This window comes from Tinamus guttatus, unplaced genomic scaffold (genome assembly GCF_059628265.1).
Source record: "Tinamus guttatus ecotype Peru unplaced genomic scaffold, ASM5962826v1 Tinamus_guttatus_pri_ptg000073l, whole genome shotgun sequence".
Lineage (NCBI taxonomy): Eukaryota > Metazoa > Chordata > Aves > Tinamiformes > Tinamidae > Tinamus > Tinamus guttatus.
The window spans coordinates 887797-910631 of NW_028288607.1; the positions used below are offsets into that span (position 1 = coordinate 887797).

At 40.7% G+C, this 22835-nt stretch overlaps 2 protein-coding genes across 2 annotated transcripts in view; one reads left to right on the forward strand and one right to left on the reverse strand.

The window, feature by feature from the left end:
- TANC1 (tetratricopeptide repeat, ankyrin repeat and coiled-coil containing 1) overlaps nucleotides 1-7322 on the forward strand; it is a 56462-nt gene extending 49140 nt beyond the window's left edge. Inside the window, exons 21-25 of the mRNA XM_010213277.2 lie at nucleotides 365-497; nucleotides 1304-1395; nucleotides 2003-2149; nucleotides 3897-3997; nucleotides 4678-7322. Of these exons, the coding sequence (XP_010211579.2) occupies nucleotides 365-497; nucleotides 1304-1395; nucleotides 2003-2149; nucleotides 3897-3997; nucleotides 4678-6058 (1854 nt within the window). The 3' untranslated portion in view covers nucleotides 6059-7322. The remainder of the gene's footprint in view (nucleotides 1-364; nucleotides 498-1303; nucleotides 1396-2002; nucleotides 2150-3896; nucleotides 3998-4677) is intronic.
- A 312-nt stretch (nucleotides 7323-7634) lies between these two features.
- WDSUB1 (WD repeat, sterile alpha motif and U-box domain containing 1) lies at nucleotides 7635-19758 on the reverse strand. Its single transcript, XM_010213278.2, has 10 exons — nucleotides 19339-19758; nucleotides 17425-17609; nucleotides 15185-15277; nucleotides 14858-14951; nucleotides 13634-13667; nucleotides 11845-11885; nucleotides 11642-11748; nucleotides 10570-10752; nucleotides 9243-9383; nucleotides 7635-7888 (listed from the first exon to the last, which is right to left on the reverse strand). The coding sequence occupies exons 1-10, from the start codon at nucleotides 19734-19736 to the stop codon at nucleotides 7710-7712; spliced, it is 1455 nt and encodes a 484-aa protein (XP_010211580.2). The 5' UTR covers nucleotides 19737-19758; the 3' UTR covers nucleotides 7635-7709.
- Between the last annotated feature and the right edge of the window lie 3077 nt (nucleotides 19759-22835).

Genomic DNA, 22835 nt, shown 5'->3' on the forward strand with positions numbered 1-22835 from the left:
CAGCATTTATGTATGTGGAAATAAAGGACTGAGAAGCAGATTCATTTTTCTTTGTTCCATGGGTGATTTCAGAAGAAGGGCAACAGCTCAAGTCCTTTTTCAGTCCTGTACCTTTCTTGCATGCCACCTCTATTATCAATGTATAAAAATTTTTAGGGGAAATGCATTCGAATTTGAAATGGAGAATGCCTGAGGTCAAAAGTTTACAGTAACTCTAAAATATTTTAGACCTAGAATCTCTTACATATTTAAAATGTCTTAATAGTAAACTTAATTCAAGCAAGATTGAGTGGCACCTTAAGCATCTTGCTGCTCCGGCTCTGCAGCCCTGGACACTTGGGGGCTCCTCTCGCTCTGTTCACAGGTGCAGTATTTGGTGGAGCAGGGAGCCGTGATCGAGCACGTTGACCACAGCGGCATGCGGCCGCTGGACAGAGCTATCGGATGTCGGAATACCTCAGTAGTGGTGATGTTACTGAGAAAAGGGGCTAAATTAGGTTAGTAAAACCTCTCCTCTACTCAAAGGAGAGAACTGGACGTCTGCCCTCCTAGGGCAACTCTTAGTTCTCTAAAGCAGATTAAATAACTCCTGAATTGCACGGTAGGTTTTCCAAGTAATATGGTTTACAGGTGTCTGTTTAAGAGAAATTAAACTCTTCCCTTCTTTTAAAGTCAAACATTGCAGACTCACCTCAGAAGTGAGGAAATGCAAGGAAGCTTACTCTACTCCTTTTTTTAATGTATGTTGATCAGGAATCTGTACATGGTTACTCTATCATGATACCCTTGCACAAGAAAATAATCGTTATTTTGGTACTCCTTATTTTTGACATTATTAACAATGTTGGATGAATTTAAATTTATCTTCACCAAGATATTACAGAATCTGACATTTTTGCAAAAGATTAGCAACATGTCCAACTCATGTATCATCAGTAGGCAAGTAGATGTTGCAACTCTGTGATGACTGTTGAATCTGTAGTACTTTTAAAGTATAATTTAGAATTATTTACTTTCTAGGTGTTAGAAATAAGTACAGCACCTTACTTAGGACCATACTTTGCCATGGACTTTCGTAATGTCCTACACAGACATCAGAGGAAAAATGAGTCGGACCATTTAATACCTAGCTGCCCTCTATGGGTAGAGAGGGAAGGAGGCACAAGCCAATATGGATCTGTAGATTAAAATTGTTCCTTACGTGTAGAATATCCACTGAAGCAGGATTATGCTTTCTAGTGCACTTAGATATCAGAAACAAACTCTTCTCACTTGTTAGTAAATCTTAAAATTTAACTTGCAGGAAATGCAGCATGGGCAATGGCAACCTCAAAACCTGATATTCTCATCATTCTGCTGCAGAAATTGATGGAAGAAGGAAATTTACTGTACAAAGTAGGTAGATCTGTTTTCTAACAGGAAGACGCTATGCTTGGATTTAGCTTCTTTACATCCCCTGTTCTGTTGTGTACATGCACATCATCTCCTGTTTGGAGTGGGTGGTACCTAGAAGCTTCAGGAACTCTGAGGAAAAAAAAATGAACAAAAAATTCCTCAAAAAAACCCCACCTTTCCAACTCTGGAGCTTATTGGTAGCAGCACAAGTTTTACACCATTCCATTAAGAACATGCTCTGCTAATACCATTTAGATATTAGAGGTTTGATAATGTACTTCTTCAATTATTTGAATTATACATGAAGAATAATTGTTTGGGTCCCAGTGGTCTGTATTACTGTAAAAACTTCAATGATACTTCACCAGAATAGTAATGAGCCTGCAAAGTAAACTCCAGTTAACTCAGAAGTTCTCGTTTTGTCTGTGTGTCAGTTTAATACACACGTGCACGTACAGGCACACGTGCAGAGCGTCTGCCTGGTCTTGAAGAGCACCTGCCAGCTGATGTTGGATATAAATGTGCTTTTTTTTTTTTTTTTTTTTTTTTTTCCATCAGCAAAAGTTGTGGGAGTTTCTGAACAGTCTCTTATTTCCTTAATTTGTAGAAAGGTAAGATGAAGGAAGCTGCCCAGCGCTACCAGTATGCTTTGAGGAAGTTCCCAAGGGAAGGCTTTGGAGAAGAAATGAAAGCTTTCAACGATCTGAGAGTTTCATTATACTTAAATTTGTCACGATGTCGACGGAAAACAAATGTAAGATTTTCTTATTAACCTGTCGTTTCTTTGGTACTGGGAATCTTAGGCTTGTTTTCTACTGCTTCGCAGAGAGCTTGGGTAGCTTGTTGCTATCACCGTGTTCCTGTGACTCCTGATCCTCGTGCTGGGCTCCAAGGGCAGAAGAGGGGTGCTCCAAAGCACTAGCTAACATCAGGGGGGAACTCTTGCATAAGGGCAAAGGATTGGATAGTTTTCAAGTGCCAGTTCATCCTCATGGGTCACTGTGTGCATCTTTCTTACAAACATTGCTACTTAGACATTTATTTTGCCTTTTATTAGAGTTCTTTGACTATACCTGATTGAGCTTTGTTGTGTCAATGCATGAGGACAGTCCATGAGATAAAGGCCTGTTGCCAAGGGGCAATTATGATTGCTCCTATGTAATTTGTTTTTTTGAGAATTGGGCCGTAGTTTGCTTTCTGTACTTTCAGGTAAAAATACCCCTCTACCACCTTGGTTAAACGAACACCAACATAGCCCACCAGCAGAGCTGTCTTTGATGTGTTTCATATATTTGGATTAATTGGGATGGGGATGGTAGTTCACCAGTGCCATCAGTGAACCTGGGTGACTGTTTAAAATAAAACCCTCTGATTTCCTGAATATGCCCTACATTACCCCTTCCCAGACGTTTCTGCGGCATAGGTAGACAGGAGCCATCCCCTATTCCTTCTTTTCATGACTGCTTCATTCCCTAGTCATCCAAGTGAGTTATTCTTGCTACCTGTTACACTGAGGAGCATTTGAGCATTCGACCAGGACTTTAGCGGGACTATTTTACCGCTGCCCTGCTCTGTGTGCAGTGCTGATTCTTGCCTCTCTGCCAGGCTGCTCTCCCGATGCCTTCTGCGATCACACTGTCTCTTTCGGTTGCTGAAAGCCCCTGTACAGTGTTTGTCTGTGCCCACGTACGTGTGGGTCACGCTGGCCTCTCATGAGCTCCCACTTGGATGTTGCTAAATGCATCACCCCTCCTCTGTCAGCACGTGGACAACTCCAGTCTCATGCGATGTCCTGGGCCCTTCGCCCTTCCTTGAGGTGCTTTTTGGCGCCCTGCATGAGCGTGCTGGAGATCATCCGGTATCATAAGGACCAAGCACTGCTGAGACTTGATTCTATTTTCATCTTTCCCTTGGCCACTGTTGCCCCATTCAATCCTAACTGCTGCTTCCTGTCCTTAGTTTAACCAACAATTAACTGAATTATCATTCCTCATTCTTCTCAAATGAAAATGAAATACTTTACGTCTAGTGCAATTCTTGTCTAAAAATGCTCCATATCTTATCAAAGGAAGCTCTGGACAATTCTAACTTATGTTTTGTTCTGTTTCCTCTGCTGTTTTAGATTTTTCAACTGGTCTTTTTTTCAAATCACATTCTAGATAGAGCTTTGTCATTTGAGGTTGCCCCATGTCCTGTTAAACATGTGTTCTTTTCTAGCATTTTAACAGCTTTGCTCGAAAATGACTAGATCTTACCCTCATTAACACTTCTTTTTTTAGCTACTTCAGATTCAGCCTCCTTTAGCTGTCACAGCAAAGATTAGCAGTATGAGGTCTGTTCTCAGCCCTTCTGAAAAATGCTTGGTTTTCCTAACTAATACATGTGACTTTCTAGATTGGATAAGCTTTTGCTTAACACTTCTAAAACGGCAGCATCTATAGAGAACATTAAGTTTTCTTTTAATGACACTATATAATGAATGTATTTGGTTAAATTGTCAGGACTTTGGTCTGGCTGAAGAGTTTGCTACCAAAGCATTGGATCTGAAACCAAAATCTTATGAAGCCTATTATGCTAGAGCAAGAGCCAAGAGGAACAGCAGGTACTGTTTGTTTCTGTGCATTTCTACACAAGTTTTTTACCTCGTAACACCAATGATAATGCTTTCCTTTTCCTTAAGATAATCAGAGTCTATACCTGAAAGTTATAAAGAAAAGGTGGTTTTCCCTGTGCAGCTACCATCTGTGTTAGGTCCCCATATGAGTCAAAACCAACTAGGCATAAACCAAAAGCCATATGGAGTACTCTGTTAGGTAATTATTAGGGATCCAGAAAGTGACAAGTTGATATGTTAGTGTATAGAGGAATATGTTACATGTAAGAGTGAATAAGAGCCACTAGTGCCTAGGGAGAACTCCCTATGGATTCACCACATCTTTTTTGAGTGGAAGAAGCGATCATAGGTTGGATTTCAGCAAGGTGCCTGTTGTGAAGATAATAGTAAAGGGCTCCTGAGATGAGGCTTACGCCTGCAGCCCACCCAGGCTGGCTTCTGGGAGAGTCTCTTAGGACACACAGGCAAGTTCCAGGACCAGTTCTGTGCTTCCACTGTAGAAAAGAGCTTCCTGGGTTGGAGGACATCTGACTTGTTTCTTGTCACAACATTTTCAGGAAGGGAAAGATGGAGAACACTGTCTTGAGTGTAGCAGAAATGGATCTGCAGCAGGTAATACTGACTCAATTCACCCTGAGTTTTTATTGATAACTTTTTTGTTTTAACAGAAAGCTCCATGCAGCCCTCACTGACCTACGTGAAGCCACAAAGCTGTGTCCTACCAACCAAGAGATAAAGCGTCTCCTGGCTCGAGTGGAGGAGGAGTGCAAGCAGCTCCAGAGAGCGCAGCAGCAGAGGCACCAGTCTCCACAGCCTGGACAGCGGAGTAACAGCTCCGAAAATGAGGATGAGGGCGTTATGCAAGGTGTGAATAGTAATTTTAATCTTCAAGAGAGAACAGAAGAACTGCCACACTGTGGTGAATCTGTTTCCTCTCCACAAAGACTGGAACGTCCTTCTGCTGCCTCGTCCTTCAGCAGGACCCCTCAGGAAAGTGCTCAACAGAAAACTAGGCCTGTGTCCCCACCAGGCAGAGTGGGCAGTAAGTACCTGAGAGAGCCAGGCTTGATCCTGCAGCCAACAAAGCAGGCGCAGATTGTAAAAACTAATCAGCACCTGAGCTCTATTCAGCCTGCGTCAAAACCAGGAAGCAGTCAGTGTAATACAAAGTCATCTTGTCAGTGTCTTCCGCAAAGCCCTTTGCCAGTACGACACTCTGGAAACCTTAATGGCAACAAAATTCAGTATTTGGATGATTCGGGCACATTATCATCTGGGAGTGTTGCCACTGGTGCTAGTGCTGGTCTGTACAACGAGCCGTGCAAGTCCAGCCAGTGTCCCCACTCGCAGCACAGTGAGAGTCTCTCTTCTCATCCTTCCACAAGGAAGTCTAAAGCTGCTGACAGGTTAACAACTCCTGCTCTGGTGAGTTTCGGTGAAGCAAGACAGCAAATTCCTGTGACCAGTGGTGTCTCGTTTAGTTCTCCATTCAACAGTATGGTTCTTGCTAGTTCAACTAGCAGCTTAAGTTCAGCAGGTAGCTTTACAGATAGCATGAAGGGGCTGGGGCCAGACGTTCAAACCAAGGAGAATAAAGTAAATCAAGTTCAGGGTCCTGCTGCTGAACACAGACCTCGCAACACCCCGTTTATGGGAATCATGGATAAAACTGCAAGGTTTCAGCAGCAGAATAACCAATCCAGTCGCACTTGGCATTCTCAGGCAACAGAAGGATTAATGAATGCTGGTTCCGGGGGCGTTCAGCCCTCAGATTTTGAGCATTACCCAGTCAAACATTATCAGACTAAAACTTTCTCCACTGGTGTCGCCCCAGGCGACAGCATCCGGAACGGTGTGCAAGGTGCAGGCCTTGAGGAGGGGAGGTGCCCCCCACCCGCGCCCTGCGCAGACAGCAGAGCAGCTCAACCAGCTCCCCGCTCGCACGCGGAGCCGCCGGCGAAGCAGCCGTCCCACGGGGGCAGGGAGGGCCACCCGAGTCACGCGGCAGCTGCGAAACCAAAGCGATCGTTCATCGAATCCAACGTGTAAATACCATTTTGAACAATACACGTCTGTAAAACCTAGCTCACAACATCAGAGTGTTACTTCTGCCTAAAATACTGATTGGCCTTTCCTGCGTTTGAGAATGCAGTCCGCGTTGGCCAGGATTTAATGGGATACAACCACTTCAAGCTGTTCACACCATCCCAGGAGAGTCAGAGTAACTGGAATAGCAAATCTGTGCAGAGTTGGCTAGGATCATCAGCCACCAAACAGGGACCTCAAGTGGGAAAAGTCCTGCAACTTTACCCTTAATATATGACTCCTCCTACATAGAGTTTTAATCTTGGCTTTTGGTTGTATTACATCTCATCACTTACATAATAATTGTGCCTCTATAATGCTTAAGTGCTCGACTCTCAAAACAGTATTAAGAAACTATCTGCTGCATAACATTCAGATCTGTATATGTATGTTTTTTAGTCAAAGATAGTATTTTATCACTTTTTTAATGGAATCTAATTTGGATTGCATGGTGTACATTTAGGAACCTTAAATAATTTGTGAATGAGTAAACTACAAGCAACCATGTTTGGACATGTAAATAACCTTTTAGTAACTATAAGGAAAAAAAAAGTAAAATAAGCAGTGACATTTGCATGTGCATTGAAAGGCTTTGACCATATTGGTTATTGCACTGAGTAACACTATTATGGCATGTTAACAGTAACCGCACTTTATATAGTTTATCTACTCACCTTTGGGTGCTACCTTAAAGGAAAATATTTTGGCCTTTTTCATGGAGAAAAAAAGGTACAGGAATGAAATGCTTATAAAGTGTTTGTATAGGAAATCCAAGGAATGGAGTGAGGATGAAAGTTTGAGGAAAAGTCTAGGTGCAGTTGTTTTTTAGGACGAAGTTGTGAAGTATTTTTCAGAGTAAAAAAGGTTTTATATTTGCAAGACTGTTCGGAAAATAACCAGATGTAGTGACATTCCTATGAGTCAGATTAGGTTGGGGTGATCAGCTCAACATATTCAATCACTTTTCTATTCCTGTTTGTGTACAGTGTTGTGTATACATTGTAAACTGCCTTATATCCATTCTTAAAAGTTCCTTGTTGAGTTTGCATTATTACGCTTTAGCTTATTTATTTTTTACTGTTTCTTTGATATTTTGTACAAGTCTTACTGTTCTTGTCCCGTAGTTCTGTTTTTGCACAACTACTGTATTTTTCCATACAAAATAAAGACTATTAATATAGTTGTGGAATAAGGTGCAATCTGACAGTTACAGGAAAAATACTCCCTGCATGTTTAGTAACATGGAAAAAAGGACTTTTTTTGTATTTTAAATGGGAATAGGATTACACACTTCAATATTCCTTAACTTCTGAAAGATTCTTTGCAAAATCAAGATTAGAATTTTTGCTTCATTATAACTAATTGTGAATTTGAATATTTGATTTTTTTTCAAACAGAAATAGTGTGCAGTTAAGATACCAGTAACTTCAGAAAAAAAGTTGTTCAGTGTTTTTTTGGAGGCACCAGTTTTTTGTACGTGTGTTTTTTTTAAACATAAACACTTAAGTGACAGTCATAGGTTAGAACATAGTTATTTTTATTTCCAGTTGTTTCCAATGCAGTTATTTTGTTCAGCTACATCCAGCTTCATTTCAGTTAATTGTAATAAACACGGTTAAAGCTCAGTGCTGTCCTTACGTTTCTGCTGGGTCTCCAGCCAGCGGCCGATGGCCACTTTGAGGGACCGGTTGGGTGTGAGCAGAAGGGAGGGGAGGGGGAGGTTTGTCATGGGGCTGGAGCGTCTCTTGTTGTTGAGCCAGTTTTCCAGTGCCTCCTTTTCATAGGAATAGCCATCTGCAAAGAAAACCGTCACCAAAAGCTGAAGTTACAGACACTTGGGCACTGTTGCACTTCGTTTTCTCCCCTGCCCTAACAAGAGCCTCTCTCTTCCTTGTCTACAACATCTACAAAAACTCGTAGCAGATCATGCATCATCTTAAGTATTTTTGTTCAAAAAAAAATTGAAGTTACACACTTAACTATACTCCAATAAAACTTCATACACTAGTATTAAAATCAAATTTTTTTTTACAACTTCTGAAACTAGTCTAGAGGCTAGCTAGTACAAGCAATTAAAAAAAAAACAAACACTAAATTCATTAGTTAAATTTGCACAGTTTCATAGATGATGCTAACAATGCCTATTGCTCAAGGGAAAATTCTCACACATGGTTAAAAACTCTGGCTAAAGCATTAGACCAAAGAGCCAGCTTCAGCTGTGGCTGTTTTGAGAAAGGATTTTGGGCTTCAGGGGCCAAATACATGGGGTGGAGGGGTAGACACAAAGAGTTAAGTTGGATACTCTCTTTTTTGGAAAATTTCTCTGTGGATGCTTCTTAGCGGAGGTAGCAGTAGCAGAGGGAGGGTAATTTCTGCTCCTGGAGCGTGTGCCGAGGTGCCCATGCCAGCAACGGCCATTGGCCAAAGCAGCCTTTTCCTGGAGGAGGGGCAGGGGTTTAAGCCATGTTAGCGCGTGAACCTGCACCTGAGCTACCCCCTGCAGAGGGGGAAAGAGGGCCAAAACCCGTGGCGGGGGGCACTGCCCCCCTGCGCAGCGCCCCAGGAGCCACCGCGGGTTTGGGGGCAGGAGGGAGGGCACCGTGGGAACCACCTCCCTCCCGTTGCTCTGGTCTCACCTGCCCGCCCCACCACACACAGCAGAGCTCGGCAGCAGCCGCTCTTCACTAAAACGTTTCAACTATAAAACAGCTTCCTGACTTCTTCAGTTCGCTCAGTTCGATCTTGTTGATTTAAATTGAGCTCATACAGTGCTAACTTTTAAATGCCCTATATGTGCTGCATGTTACTAACGGGTTTTTGTTTCTTATCTGTGTGCGCATTTCCTGTGTACACTGGCCAAGGAAAGTCTGTAATTATCTAAGTGCAGAGGCACAAAAAAGAAAAACATGTTTAAAAAAAGCCACCAGCAGAGAACACATTGAGAGACTTGCACAACAGAGCATTTCTCATTATCAGATACAATAATTTGACAAGTTAAACAGCTACAACCAGTTTTATTTTGGTGCAGAACTGTTTAGCACTATTTATCCTTTTAGAACCGCTAAGTTACGTCCATCTTTAGTGTCCTACATCTATTTTTTTTAACCCTTAAACCATTTGTTTTGATAAAAGTTGCTCAAAAACATACCAGCTGCAATAACAGGCTCTTTCATTAGCTCCCTTGTTATAGGACATAAGAATTCATCTGGGATAGCAACAGAAACAGATTCCATTTTCACCCTCAGTTCTTCAATTTTGCGGAGAATTTTACTGCGCAGACCTAAAGACTCTGAAAAGTTATTGGTGCGTTAAGTGAAAAACACTGAAATGGCAGACAAAGAACCTTTTCTTGCACTACCTAGTACTGCAAAGCCCTCGCTCCATCCCCACCTGCTACACGAAAAGCCACAGACACCCTTACAGTCACACTGCAAACACCTGGACTAACTGCCACGCGCTCCTGCTGCTGGCGATAGCTCTGCGGATCCTACTGCGGGATCAGGCAGGGTGTAGCATGAGTGAGTGCTTCACATTCTACTCCAGAAGGTTGTGTTGAAATGAGATCACAGGAATGCCGTAATAGCTAACCAGAAACACCGACAAGGGGAGGGTGGTCTCAAGACAAAAATGTTACAAATCACTGTATCAGAGAATAACCAGTTTCAGCAGAATGATACGGGAAGCACCAACACTCGGAAGAACCTGAGGAGTTGACAAAACAATTTAGGATAACCTATAGCCCATTAAAGCTTACTAACGTATCAACTTTCATGCCCCTAACTGAATAATGACATGATAATAAGGTTACCACCCCTCCAGGATAATTAATTAGTCAAGGCATTACAGCACAAGTGCAAAAGTGTGTGTCAAAACACAACCAATTAAAAGCTTTGCATAAAGCATTTCCAGAAACAGTGTAAATAAGCACAAAGTGCGTGCTCTAACAGCACAGGTACCTCCTGGCACCCACCCCTGCACAGCAGTGAAGCACCTGTGGCTCCTGCATCTATACCGGCTCTCTGCAAATCCGGTTAAGAACCTGTTTTTAGGATAACTGTTTGTTTTCAAACTTAATCTCACAGCTACATTCTGTGATAAATATGAGCAAGTGGAAAGGTCTTCTTAGGACCATAAGAAAGTACTTAACGTGAACCCTCAGACCCAAAAGAGAAAGACAAGAAAACCAACATGTTCTATAATGCAATGTGGAGGAAAAAAAAAGACAAAATCAGTGTGATCAAAGATACCACCTAACAAAGGATTATTGGTAGAAGTATATTTCATGTCTCCAAGTATAAGAAAAACTCCTCAAAACTATATTTTGGATAAGGTGACATCAGTAGTATTTTTGATCTGGTATGGCAAATAAAAATAATGTAGGGAGGAAAAAAAAAAAAATCCATATATGCATTCTCATCCCAAGATTTCATACATACTCTAAAAGTTAAAAATTGTTAGGCTTTCTATAGGCTTACCAATTTTTAATTCATTCATCAGGCTTTCTTTTGTAAGATTCAGAAGTTCCTTGCCATCTATGTTATTCATTTGGAAAATCCCAACAAGCTCTGCTAAGCCCTGCGCATGAAGCCAGGCCAAAACATCTTCCTCTGACCAATTCTCAACAGCCATCTTCTTAGATTCATTTTGTATGATATTTCCTTGGGGGGGAGGGGGGGAAAGAAACATGATAGAAGTCAGTCAGTCCGAGATGTTTTTTGGTTCATTGTTGCCTTTTTTTTTTTTTTTTTTTAAAAAAAAAGAAAGAACAATGTCAGTAACAACTTTTCCAAGTGCTCTCACTACTAAACACTCTGCAAGGTCTAATTAAAAAAAAAGTCCTTATTAGATCTTCATTCAGTGGGGCCAGTAATTTGGGTTTGTCCTTTACCTGTCTAATTTCAAAGTTCAGAAGAATTTAATCTAAATTTAATCTTATTAGGTGATGGCTTACAGGTGAATCTGCTATTATATCTGAATTAAACTAAAATACTGAAAAGTGTCAGCAATCACTAAAACAACTGTACTTTAGAAAAGCAGACTGAATGCTAAACTTACTCATGTGGTTTCAACAAAGATCTATTTCATATACTTTATGCGTCAATGTACAGTGTAACATTAATTAACCTATTTCATCTAAATAGCAAGCACAATTTCTTGTTCACAATTATGCCTGCAATTAGTATATTTTTGTTTAATCCTTTGCCAGTGTTACTTGTGAATAAAAGCCTTACTATTCTAGGAATAACACTTATCTCTTAAATGATGTCTAGGAACAAGAAAAGGAGAATATCAATTAAGAATATATAGGATATCAGTAAAATTAAAATATTTCTAATATAACTTTTAATTAAAAAATAAAAAGAAAACACATGTCTAGGGCACAAAGAAGATCATTTCAGAGATACAACAAATATCATGCCATGAAATCATAAGCTTACAGGCTAAATTCAGGTAAAAAAGAAAAGGCTTTTGTGCATCTTCAGAAGATATATGATAATAATGTGCCTAAAGTATTAGGGAAAAGTTACAAATATTTCATAAACGAACCTGAACAGCATTGTTTATGGTCAAATTGCCATATATTCACAGTTTTATCCATTGAACCTGTGGCAAGTAAGAGAACACACGGTGCAAAAGCACAAGTTGTAACATATCTAGAAATGAAAACAAATTTGTGAAATATAACATTAAAAGATTTTACTTTTTTTTGGTAGTAGTGGTAAAACAGAAGAATTGTACTGAATTCATACCTGGTATGTTGAGACAATGTATGAAGGATATTGCCAGTACTCTGAGAAAGAAGTATTTGAATTTTTAAATTAAAATATATATACACACACACCATATATAAATACATATGCACATATTATGCTTAGATTGTATAATATATTTATGATATATATACTATATATATTCCCTCTATATACTTTCTTACAAAAATGAGTAAGAATGAATCATCATTTTGAAAAGTGACAGAAGTCACTTTCAGAGAAGTTACATTTTTGATTCTCATCATCTTTATTAGTGTAACTCAAACTTCCTGCTTGAAGTGCTCTCTTAAATTCACTGGAATTTGGCTATCCTTCAACAATAAACTAACATGGAACTTCAATTTTAGAAATATCAACTGAATTTATTGTATTTTTCCAAAGTTCTGTATCAATCAGCTGACTGCTTATGCAGATAGAAACATTTCTAATTATTTTAGGATTAAAAATGACATAGAGGAATGAGTAACTGAAATTCAGGTAGACTTCAAGTTATAATATTTAAGAAACAGGGCAAAATTAGATCAAAGATTACAATCTGTGGTTCACCTATTTGACCACTAGATGATACTAGCTACAAAAGCAAACTCCATCATTTCTGCATAGTTTTAACCTACGATCCGCAAGATTCCTTGCTTTTGAAATATAAAATTTCTTTGATAGCTCCAGACAGAATTAAAAGATTAAGAGGAAAGTTATTTCAAAGTTTTACTGATACACTAATTGATCAGTGAGCACTCCATTTTTTTTCTGAACTGTTGATCATAAGTGCCCTACTTTAGAGTGAAACTTTCTTCCCTCCCATGTAAGGTTATCGGCCCCACCTATAACAACATGAGACTGGAATCTTATTCCTGTATGTTTTAGGGGAAGAAAAAAAAAAAAAGAAGAAGAAGAAGCTAAAAGAATGATCAAATACTAGTAATACAAACATTTAAGAATCACTCACTTTTTTTTTGGTGGGGGGGGAGGTCCATAAATCTAGAGGGTTAATGACATACCAGCCTAAGCATCAAACTACTAATAAAATTGGGCCAAAATTCGGAAGGCATACATTTAAGTATTTTGGTGGAAAACAACATATAATCCTAATTTATATATATATATATATATATATATATATATATATATATATATAAAACAATTGAGTATCTGTAGATCAAGCTTACAAAGTTTAAAGATTTGTTCATCCTCAATTTTCCGCAAAATTAGTATTTTAAGTACTACAAAATGCTAAGGTAAATATTATGCACCTGTGAACCACAAAGTACTGCAGATAATGTCATAAGTTTTAAAGGACAGTACATTTAATACATATTTTTCTAGCAGATGAAGTGAAGTCTTCATTATGCTTCTATGTACTTTATGTATAATTTAATAAAGAATTTCTATAATCACTATTCCTGAATTTCTTACATCAAAAGCTACAGTTTTTCTTGCTTTAAGCATTAAGATGAAATTTAAGATCAACAAAAATTCTTCTGCTTCAATAAGAAGGTAATGTATAAATACAAGATTCAGTGAATAATAAAAGACAGTAGAGAAATCAAATAGCAAATCCTCAAGAAATAAAAATTATGAAAGAAGGACTGATCAGTTCTCAAGAGACATTTGAGACTTTTTCCCGAACAGTCATGTCTCAACCCTCCTCCCTTCCCCTCAAATGCACAGCAAATACTTTGTGTTTATACAGTAACTAGTACTTATTCTCTAATATGTCCTTATCTTAATGAAACACTGCAGAAGCAGTGGTGCATTATAATATACTTACAGTTTCATATATTATGACACATTTGTCCACAGACCTTTCAAATATAATAAAGATGCACAGAAAGGAGTAAGAAAACAAAATAATTTTCAATTAAAAAGAAAAAAACAGAGCTCAGCAATCACTTTCTTAAAAAAGGTAGATAACAATCCCCTCCATCCACCCATATCCAACTTACAGCGAGAACACTGATTTGATGGACATACAGCATAAAGTAAAAGCTAACAGCTATCTCCAAAAACAGTGCACTTCCAAGAGCATTTCTGATGTAGACGATTTGTACAGGATTTACGCCAACTGCTCCCAACCCTAGTTCTTCCCACTGTCTTTACCATGTCCACTTTAGGTTTTTGAAAAAAAGTACCTGTAATACCACCTTCACTCTGCACAGCATCATGATATCCATTATTTACTTTCAACATTTCTTTTTATTTTTGAAACATTTTCATTTACAAGGTGAACTAGAGGCAGTGATGCAATGCAGTATGCAAAATGCTTCCTGATACACAAATTGCATAGCTTTTTTTTGCCATGATAACAGTGTTTCTTGTAAGATTGTATGAGATAGATGATACCACCTAAGTGATGGTATATATAAGCGGTTGCTGCATATCCATATAGAATTTTTTAAATGGTTTTTAAAATGTCAATGCATTTGGGTAGTTCAATATCAGACTCTGAATGTAAACAAAAAATATATATATGACATGCATCATTCTTGAAATCTATACTTACATGTGTAGAATACTTAGATATATGTATATACATGTAATTACTACAAAGGAACTATTTTTAAACTGCTCTTGATTTTACATCCATCTTCAAGTATCTCTAATAGAATCTCATGACCTCTCTGGGCAACCATTCCAATGTCCAACCAACCTGATGGTAGAACAACATTTCTTTTCTTTTCTTTAAATCTAGGAAGAATTTCCGATATTCCAAATTACACTTGCTGCCTCATGTCCTATCCCTGGACACCTCTGAGAAGTGTCTGGCTCCATGGTCTCTACATCCTCCTAACAGGAGGACGGCAATGCCATCCGTTGTCCTCCCCACCCTGTAAGCCCTTTCTTATGGCTGAACAAATTCAACTTTCTTAACTTCCTGTCATTGCTAAGGCCGTGGCCTGGGGTTGGGAAACATCCAGACAGGACATGAAACACTACCGACCATAACAAATGAGAGAGTTAAATGCAATTTTAAAAAGTAAAAGATACTACTTACCCTGAAACTAACATCTGCCCATCATAAGAAAATGCACAAGCCAGAACTGGGGCAGAATGTCCACCCAATGTGCATTTATATTTTAATTCAGCACCTAAAAATACAAAAACCAAATGATTACATATGAAAACAGTCGATTTGGTATAAGATAACCTCCTTTAAAAAAGTATAAAGGTGTCTCAAATACCTGACACTGTGGCGTTGCCTATAGATAAAGAGGATGTAAGATTGCAGAGGCAACGTAACTTTCACCTCTCTAGCTTCTTTACTTTACATTAAGATAACCGGATAAGAAAAAAAAAAGAAAAAGAAAAAAACACTACACACCTAAGAAATCTGCCAGCGAAATAAGCCAGAGTTTGATCTGATTATCTTGACCACAAGAAGCCATTTGGAAGTATCTGGACTCATGTTCGCCATCTGATAAAATTCAAAAATATTAAGGAGACTCAGAAGCACAGGAAAGAAAAAACGGGTATGCACAACTAAGTCAGCATTCCTACACAAACATTTGATAGGTCTCCTTAATCTCAGTGCTTTGGGTGTTGCTAAAAAAATTGCACAAGCTGTAAAATCTTTTGCATGTAAGAAATAGATGTCACTTTTATATTGCTTTGTGAACATGTCAATAAAGGCCAGAACTGCACTACTGTGCTGTTATTTTAAGTTTCATTAATGGTAAACGACTCTCATCTTCTGGGTGCAAGACTGTAGTCTTTAAATCTAAATTATATGGTTATAGACATTTCCTTTATAGTTCAGTATTCCTCAAACTTTAAAACCACCATATGCCTGTATTAAGTACTGTAGTATTTTGTAGACTATTTTCAGCATTTTAAATATTTTACTTTTCATTTTTATAAACAAAGTGCAGCAAACCACTCTGAGAAATACCGTATTAGTTATTGAAAATGAAATATAATAGTTAGAAAAATCTTTTAAGGGTAGTGCCAATCAGTTCATTTTTAAACAAATATTGTGCATCACACAGCACATGATACAGTTTTCCCTGCACTAACTATAAACAGAGGATCCAAAAATTTAGTTTGTTTTACATATACAGCTGGTGGGCTACATACATAGGGTGGGCTATATATATATATGTATTTACCCTCACACTAGTGGGCTAAAACCTCACCACTGGTACACGCACACATGATTACAAAAACAAGAGTAAAAGCTGCTGCTCAGGCTAGAGCCTTTAGCTCATTAAGGTGTCTACTGAATAAGCAGAATCTAGTTCTGTTTTCAAAGGATTAGAAAAATGGTCATACCCTTTTCTCTTTGTCAAGGCACACATCTCTTAATATTTTAGAAGGCTGGAATAATCAAAATAAAGTAAACCATTGCCAAAATCTTTGTTCTTTTTCCAAATCTTTACACAAATAATTTGCCCTAAGCCTACACATCTTAAATCCATTTTTATTTACCTTCTTATGGGATTAAAACAACTACTGAAAAATCTAGATAAGTTTTGTAACAGCATCCTCACAATTTCTAAAGGACAGATAGCCTTGCGACTTTTTCCCCCTTTAGATAATAAACCCCACTCAGCTTTTCACATGATTAGAATTAAAGAAGGGCAGTTTAAATGGCTTGTTAAAATGATGAGAAGCTGTATGCAAACTCTAGAATCTGATCCCTTGCCCTAGGGAATGAGCAGGTACAGTGACCAAAATAAGAGAAGGGAACAGTAGTGCATGTAAGGAAAACCATGAAGAAAAGACCATCTAATTCTTCTACTTGTCTTTCAGCTTAGGAAGAAAACAGTTATGAGCTTCTCTTCACACAAGGATGAAGTTTCACATGTACATTACAGGTAAGCTGACTTTCATGGAGATACATGTGGAAGATACAGGCACCAAGTCTTAGCACTATTACAAGCATCACCAGTATTAAGACTGGAAATCAGAAAGATGTAACAGATGCTTCAAGGGCTCATCTTTCAAGTTCTGTAATGAGGAATTGCAGGGAATGAGTATGAGGGGAATGAGGCTCTCTAAACATTTTGCACTCTAGTGTTTTCACAATGTTTTTGGCTGTTCTGCGCCAATGTCAAAACAGTCACTGCAGAGCACCTTGCACTACTACTGAAACATGTCTTAGTAGACAAACGATATTGTAGGCTCACTGATCCCCATAACTCCTCCAAAACAGCAAGAGAGGTGCAGGGGAAACATTCAACCTGCTATCAACAATCTGCTATCAGTCAACAAGCTATGAAAGAGTAAAGTTGAAAGGTACTGTGGCACTGCATCATCTAGCACCCTTCTCAGTCCCAGCAGACTGCTGGCTTGACTCGCAGGCACTGCCCAAACATCTTCCAAAGGCCAGGCAGGATAATTACCTGCTAAAAGAATGCTAATATCATAAGCATGCTAATCACTTTATTTACATACTACATTTCATCAAACTCAGCACAGCTTTTAATTAAAAGTATTCAGAATATTCTGAAGCATCATCAGAAAACTGTCATTTGTTAATCTAGAGCATTGATGATAAAAAGCATTACTATAGAAAAATAACTCTTCTTCCACGCTCCTCTCCGGAAGAGTCAAGTAACTAACCAGAAATTGGCCGTGAAGAAATATCACAGCAGGTAACACCAAGATCATGTGTTTTTTCATTATACAGGCATCTCATTTTATCATCCCAAATGGTTAAATCACCACATGATGATCCAGTGACAAAGAAATTTCCATTAGGAGAAAACGCACAGGCCACCAGAGAACCATCTTTAACATTCCCGGATCTGAAAAGCAAAAGTGTAAATTTGAATTTACAAGAAGTGATGTTTTGAAGCCCTGATCTCTATATGAGAATACATACACTAGATAGTTGGTTCATTGATACAATAAACCAACTGCTGAACTTAACTTTGGAACTTGGTACGAGAGGGCAGACATCAACAATGCAAAGAGTTCCAAAATGTGTTCCTAACAGAGTTCCTAACACAAGGCCCAGCATGCATAGCTGAATATTTAAGTAGAGGTTTTGAGGTGGAGAAATCATAAATATAAACACCAGTTCCACAACAATAAACCTCATTTCCAGAGAGAAAAACATTTTTCCTTCTTTGTTGTATTCTGTAAATTTCTCTTTTGTTGATATCAATTTTAACTACTTTCAGAGGTAATTAATACCAATTAACACGTCAATAAACTTTTATGAAGTAAGAGGGGAAGGGAGAGGAAGGCTTAAACTCTTTATTGTTTCTCTATGATGTAAACACCAAAAAGGAGTAACGTTATGTTAAAAAAAAAAAAAAGAAAAAAATATTTTCTGCATATTTCTTATATGCATCAATCAGCTAAGTTACAGATCTCATTGCATGTATTAAAAGTAAATATTTCTAAAGAAATTACTTTTTACCATTACTGTTTTCCACCCTTCAGTCACTAGCATGCTGAATATAAATTGTAGTCACCAATATAAATTGGTGAATATAAATATATAAATTTATATAAATTGTAGTCACCAGTAATACTTCAAACAGGTAAACCTTATGCTTCAGCACTCATGAATGAAATGAAACACATTCCTGATTTTTCTAAAAGATAAAACCAAGAAGCAGAAAATAATCAATCATTCACTATTCTCTTCAAACAAAAGAATCCTTTCATGGCTCTGTATGCATTACAGTCAACAAGAAGTGGCAAATCCATTAGAAGTCTGTTTATGATTAAAGATTTCAGATAATTAAATCATTTGAAAAAAAAAAAAAGAAGCGCTGCTGTGGAAGACAGAGGTAGAGAGGCCACAAGAGCAGTAATATGCTTGACAGAGGATTAACAGAAAACAAGTAAGTCTGGATTTAAACAATGGTCGCTCAGTCATCATCCTGAGGAAGAATGGAACATTTCATAAATTTTCCAAATTTCTTATTTCCAGATTTTAGAGAGATACTGTGTAATTGCTGGTATAAATCTTTAATAATAGCTTGCCTAAGTACAAAATACAGTATCCAGGCTGAAGGCCTCATTCACATTTTGAGATACAGAAAAGTATTTTGAGACTCTCTCCAAGGTTCAGACCTTTGACTGCACAATATCATTAAAAGCAATCTGTTTCACTTCAAACAGTTACTATGTCCTGCAAACCCAGATGAAATGCTAATTATCATGCTAACTAATTCATCTCCAATACTCCATTCTTTCCATCGGCATTTAAAACTTATCCTGAAACAATATGGTTTGTGTCATTGCTTTCCACGCTTTTTGGATTGCTAGATTATAAAGATTTAGAAGGATTATTAATCTTCTAGAATTTTCCTGGACTCCAAATATTCTTGCATAAAAATCAAAGCTTCCCGAGTTTGCATTATTTGACTTAATAAGAAAAAAAAAATAGGAAAAAAAAATGACCTAAATTAGTGGCATAAACATGCAAGTCCTGTTCACAGTACAACACACTAAAAGACCAGGACTTACAATAAATTCTATGCTTGGTAACAAGACTGTAAAAAAACACCCAGGTCTCACCTGTACAATTTCAGTGACTGTGCATTCCAAAGAACCACACTCCCATCTGCCGCTCCTGACACGAGATATGTGGACTCGGGAGAAAAGCGGCAGACTCTAACCGGGCTGCCGCTGGGCTGCTCCAGCACCGCCAGCCTCCGCCCGTCGCGCGCGTCCCAGACCATGGTGGTGCCATCTGTGGAGCACGAGGCCAGAGTGTGTCCCGAGGGCGAGAAGCAGCAGCAGTGGACAGCGTACGTGTGGCCTCTCAAAGGCGAGTAGGGAAGCTCAGCGAAGTCGGTCAAAGAGTAAAGGCGCACTGTTTTGTCCAAGGAACACGTAGCCAGGCACGAGGAAGAGAAGGCACAGTAGTTGACATCATCACTATGATCGGCTAAAGTGTGAATTAATGTCGCCATTGTATCTATTTTAAATAAAAATATCTGGAAAGAAAGAGTGACAACATTTACACTTATCTCTTCTATTTCATAAATGACACATACTACCCCAACAAGATATGTTATCTAGAAAAAAAAAAAAGCTACACCATTTGTAAAGATTTTCTTGCAACTCAAATGTCCGTGACAATGAGATGAGTGGTTTATGACATATTTAAACATTTATTGATTTCAACTTGCAATTTCTGCAATATAACATGCCTGCTTGATAACAGTTCTGGGGCAAATTTTCCTTGCTAGGCCTTAACCCCTTATTCAAAACCCAACTTCTGACCTCTCTCACACTTTCACAGCAGCATCAGCAACAGCAAAAAGTCAAGAGCAATACTGTGCCAGACTGCTATGTACAGTGAAGATATAAAACTAACACAGAGTTCACACACACATGCTGCTGACGGGGGTTTGGCAGAAGTCAGAAATTCCTTGTCTCACAGCCACGGTCAGTAGCTACCAACTACCTGTTAACAACACAGGGGTTACACCAGTAACACTAAAAGCTTTCTGCTGCAGAATTAAGGCAATATAATGTCATAACCCTAAGGCCACTGACCACATCCTCATTCTGCACCTTGTATCCCTCTCTTCCCTGATAAACAGGGTTAATCTAACACATTTCCACATCTCATCTGTGGGAAGAAAAACAACATTCTTCTTCTAACTATGCAAAACTGAGGAGCAGGACAAAGTTCAATGTCTGGAAAGGTGAGACTGAAGAAAACTCATATTCACCTTGACGTTAACAGATTTGAAGTGGGCAGAGGGAGCAGCCAGAGGTTCCCTGCAGTACAGCAGCCGCACAGAGATTTCAGGATCAAGCGCAGAGGCCTGGCGCTCTTGTCACCAGCCAGATACTCAGCGCTTCAGCACTGCCTCCTCCCGCAATTGCTGCTTTTTCCCAACCTGCAGGCATTTCCTCACGGAAAAGACACAGCGATTTCGGGCGCTATCGGTCGCCCCCTTCCTGCGTCGCCCCGCCCCGCCGTTACCGCCCCCCGACGGGGCAACGAGATCTCAGCCAGGGACGCGCGGGGCAGCCCGGCCACGGCGACTGGAAACCGGACGCGAAGGCGGAGTCGGAGCGGCCCTTCCGCAAAGGAGGCGCCCGGAGAGCGGGGCGGTGCTGAGGGGCGGTGCTGAGGGGCGGCGCTGAGGGAGGTGCGCAACGGGCGGGGCGGCGCTGAGGGAGGTGCGCAACGGGCGGGGCGGCGCTGAGGGAGGTGCGCAACGGGCGGGGCGGCGCTGAGGGAGGTGCGCAACGGGCGGGGCGGCGCTGAGGGAGGTGCGCACCGGGCGGGGCGGTGCTGAGGGCAGGTGCTGGGGGCGGCGCTGAGGGCAGGTGCTGGGGGCAGGTGCCGGGGGAGGTGGTGAGCGCAGGCGGGGCGGCGCTGAGGGGCCGTGCTGAGGGCGGGCGGGGCGGTGCTGGGCTCCGGAGTGGCCCTCTCGGCGCCTCGAGGCCGCGGCCGCTGTCGGCTGCTCCCGCGCGAGCACCGCGCCCGAGCGCCCAGACGCGCAGCCGGCAGGACGCGCCCCGCGGCCACCGCCTCTCCTCGCCCCCGCCTGCGCTCTCGCCCACTCTGGCCGCCCTCCCTGCACAGAGCAGCCTGCTTCGTGCGCAGCGGCTGCGGCCCGGGCGTCGGCAAGAGCGGAGCAGGGAGCGAGCTGTGGCTCCCGGCGCCGTCCCCCTCACACAATACCCAGACTGCCCCTGCCGAGGAGCGCGGGTAAAACGACGCGCTCGTCAAACCCGCGTTTCTTCCAGAAAAGCGAGCGGCGCTTGCCGAGGCCCCCCGGCCCGCCTCAAGCGTCTTTTGTACCCCAGGCGCCCCTTCGCCTCCTGGGGCAGCCCCTTACCCGCCAGCCATGGTGAGGCGCCGCTCTGAGGCCCCGGCACGGGCAGGTCGTGCAGCCTCGGCGTGAAGGATGCGGGCGTAGGAGGGCTGCGCCCAGCCCCTAACAACGTGCTCAGCAGGTGGGCGGCGGGGCTGAGGGCTGCAGCTGACGTCGTCCGTATTCCGCAGGGGAAAGTACTCGCTCCGCACGACGAAGTGAACCTGCCTTGGCCTGCGGGGCCTGCTCTTGCAGGGCTCTGCTCCTGCAGCGCCGGGCACCTGTGGAGCGGCGCGCTTCCACGCGGAGCCTTCCCCGCGCGTGTCCTCCGGCTTCTGCTCCGGACCGAGGCGTTTGAGCCACAGCAGCCGGGTGAGTGAGCGCAGCGCAGTTAGCTTATCCAGCACACAGTCTTGTGCGGTACTCATGCATCGACTTTTTTTGCCATCTGCTCCTGTTTTATCCACCTGGGTATTACTAATGCCATTTAGCCGGCCCTTACTGCCAAAGCAGGCAGGGAGTCAGTAACAGGACCTATCTTGGGCAACCTACCTGCGCTCGGCTTGTCCATTCGGTTTGCAGCACTGCCCTCGGTAACTGCGTTTCAGAGGTTTAAGGGGGTTGCTCTTCAGAAAAGATTTAAGACATGGAACAGGTTTAGTTTTAGGAAATCAGGCAGAATGGTGTTTGGTTGTACTTGAACTCCTATCCATCATCTGAATTATCTTCAATACATCTTTAATACATCATTAATTATGTTAAGTGATTAGCATTATTTTCTCCACAGAATTTTCTTCATCATATATATATGGGAGCTAGATAAGCACTCTTTTCATATTGTCCATATTAAGCACATCTCTTTGGGGCATAATCATGTAACAATTTTATAAAGATGATCTCAAAATACTCCACAAATATTGAAGTGGTGGAAAGAACATTAATATTACACACAGAAATAAACCAAGAGAAAAGTTTAATATCTTGCCAAAGTCATGCACTGAATCTAAAAAACAGCTGGAAAATAAACAACTCTGACATAACTGTGTGTTCCCACTTGGGATGCTTAAAAGAGATTGTGGAAGAAAAGGCATGCATTTTTAAAATAAAGCATAAATATTATTTAATTCCCTATAATAATTTTCCCCAGGAAATTATTCACGGGGGCAGCTTATCTCACCCTCTGTGCAACATGACAGATATTTCCTTCTATAGAAAAGTCTTAAGTGTTGAATT

Excerpts from the sequence above, each read along its gene's own strand:
- WDSUB1 (XM_010213278.2), bottom strand. The coding sequence starts at position 19,736 with ATGGCGACATTAATTCACACTTTAGCCGATCATAGTGATGATGTCAAC. Across the intron at positions 14,952-15,184 it reads TTCGCTGGCAGATTTCTTAG|GTGCTGAATTAAAATATAAA; the intron begins GTGTGTAGTGTT and ends TTGTATTTTTAG. Across the intron at positions 11,749-11,844 it reads ACATTGTCTCAACATACCAG|ATATGTTACAACTTGTGCTT; the intron begins GTATGAATTCAG and ends TTTCATTTCTAG.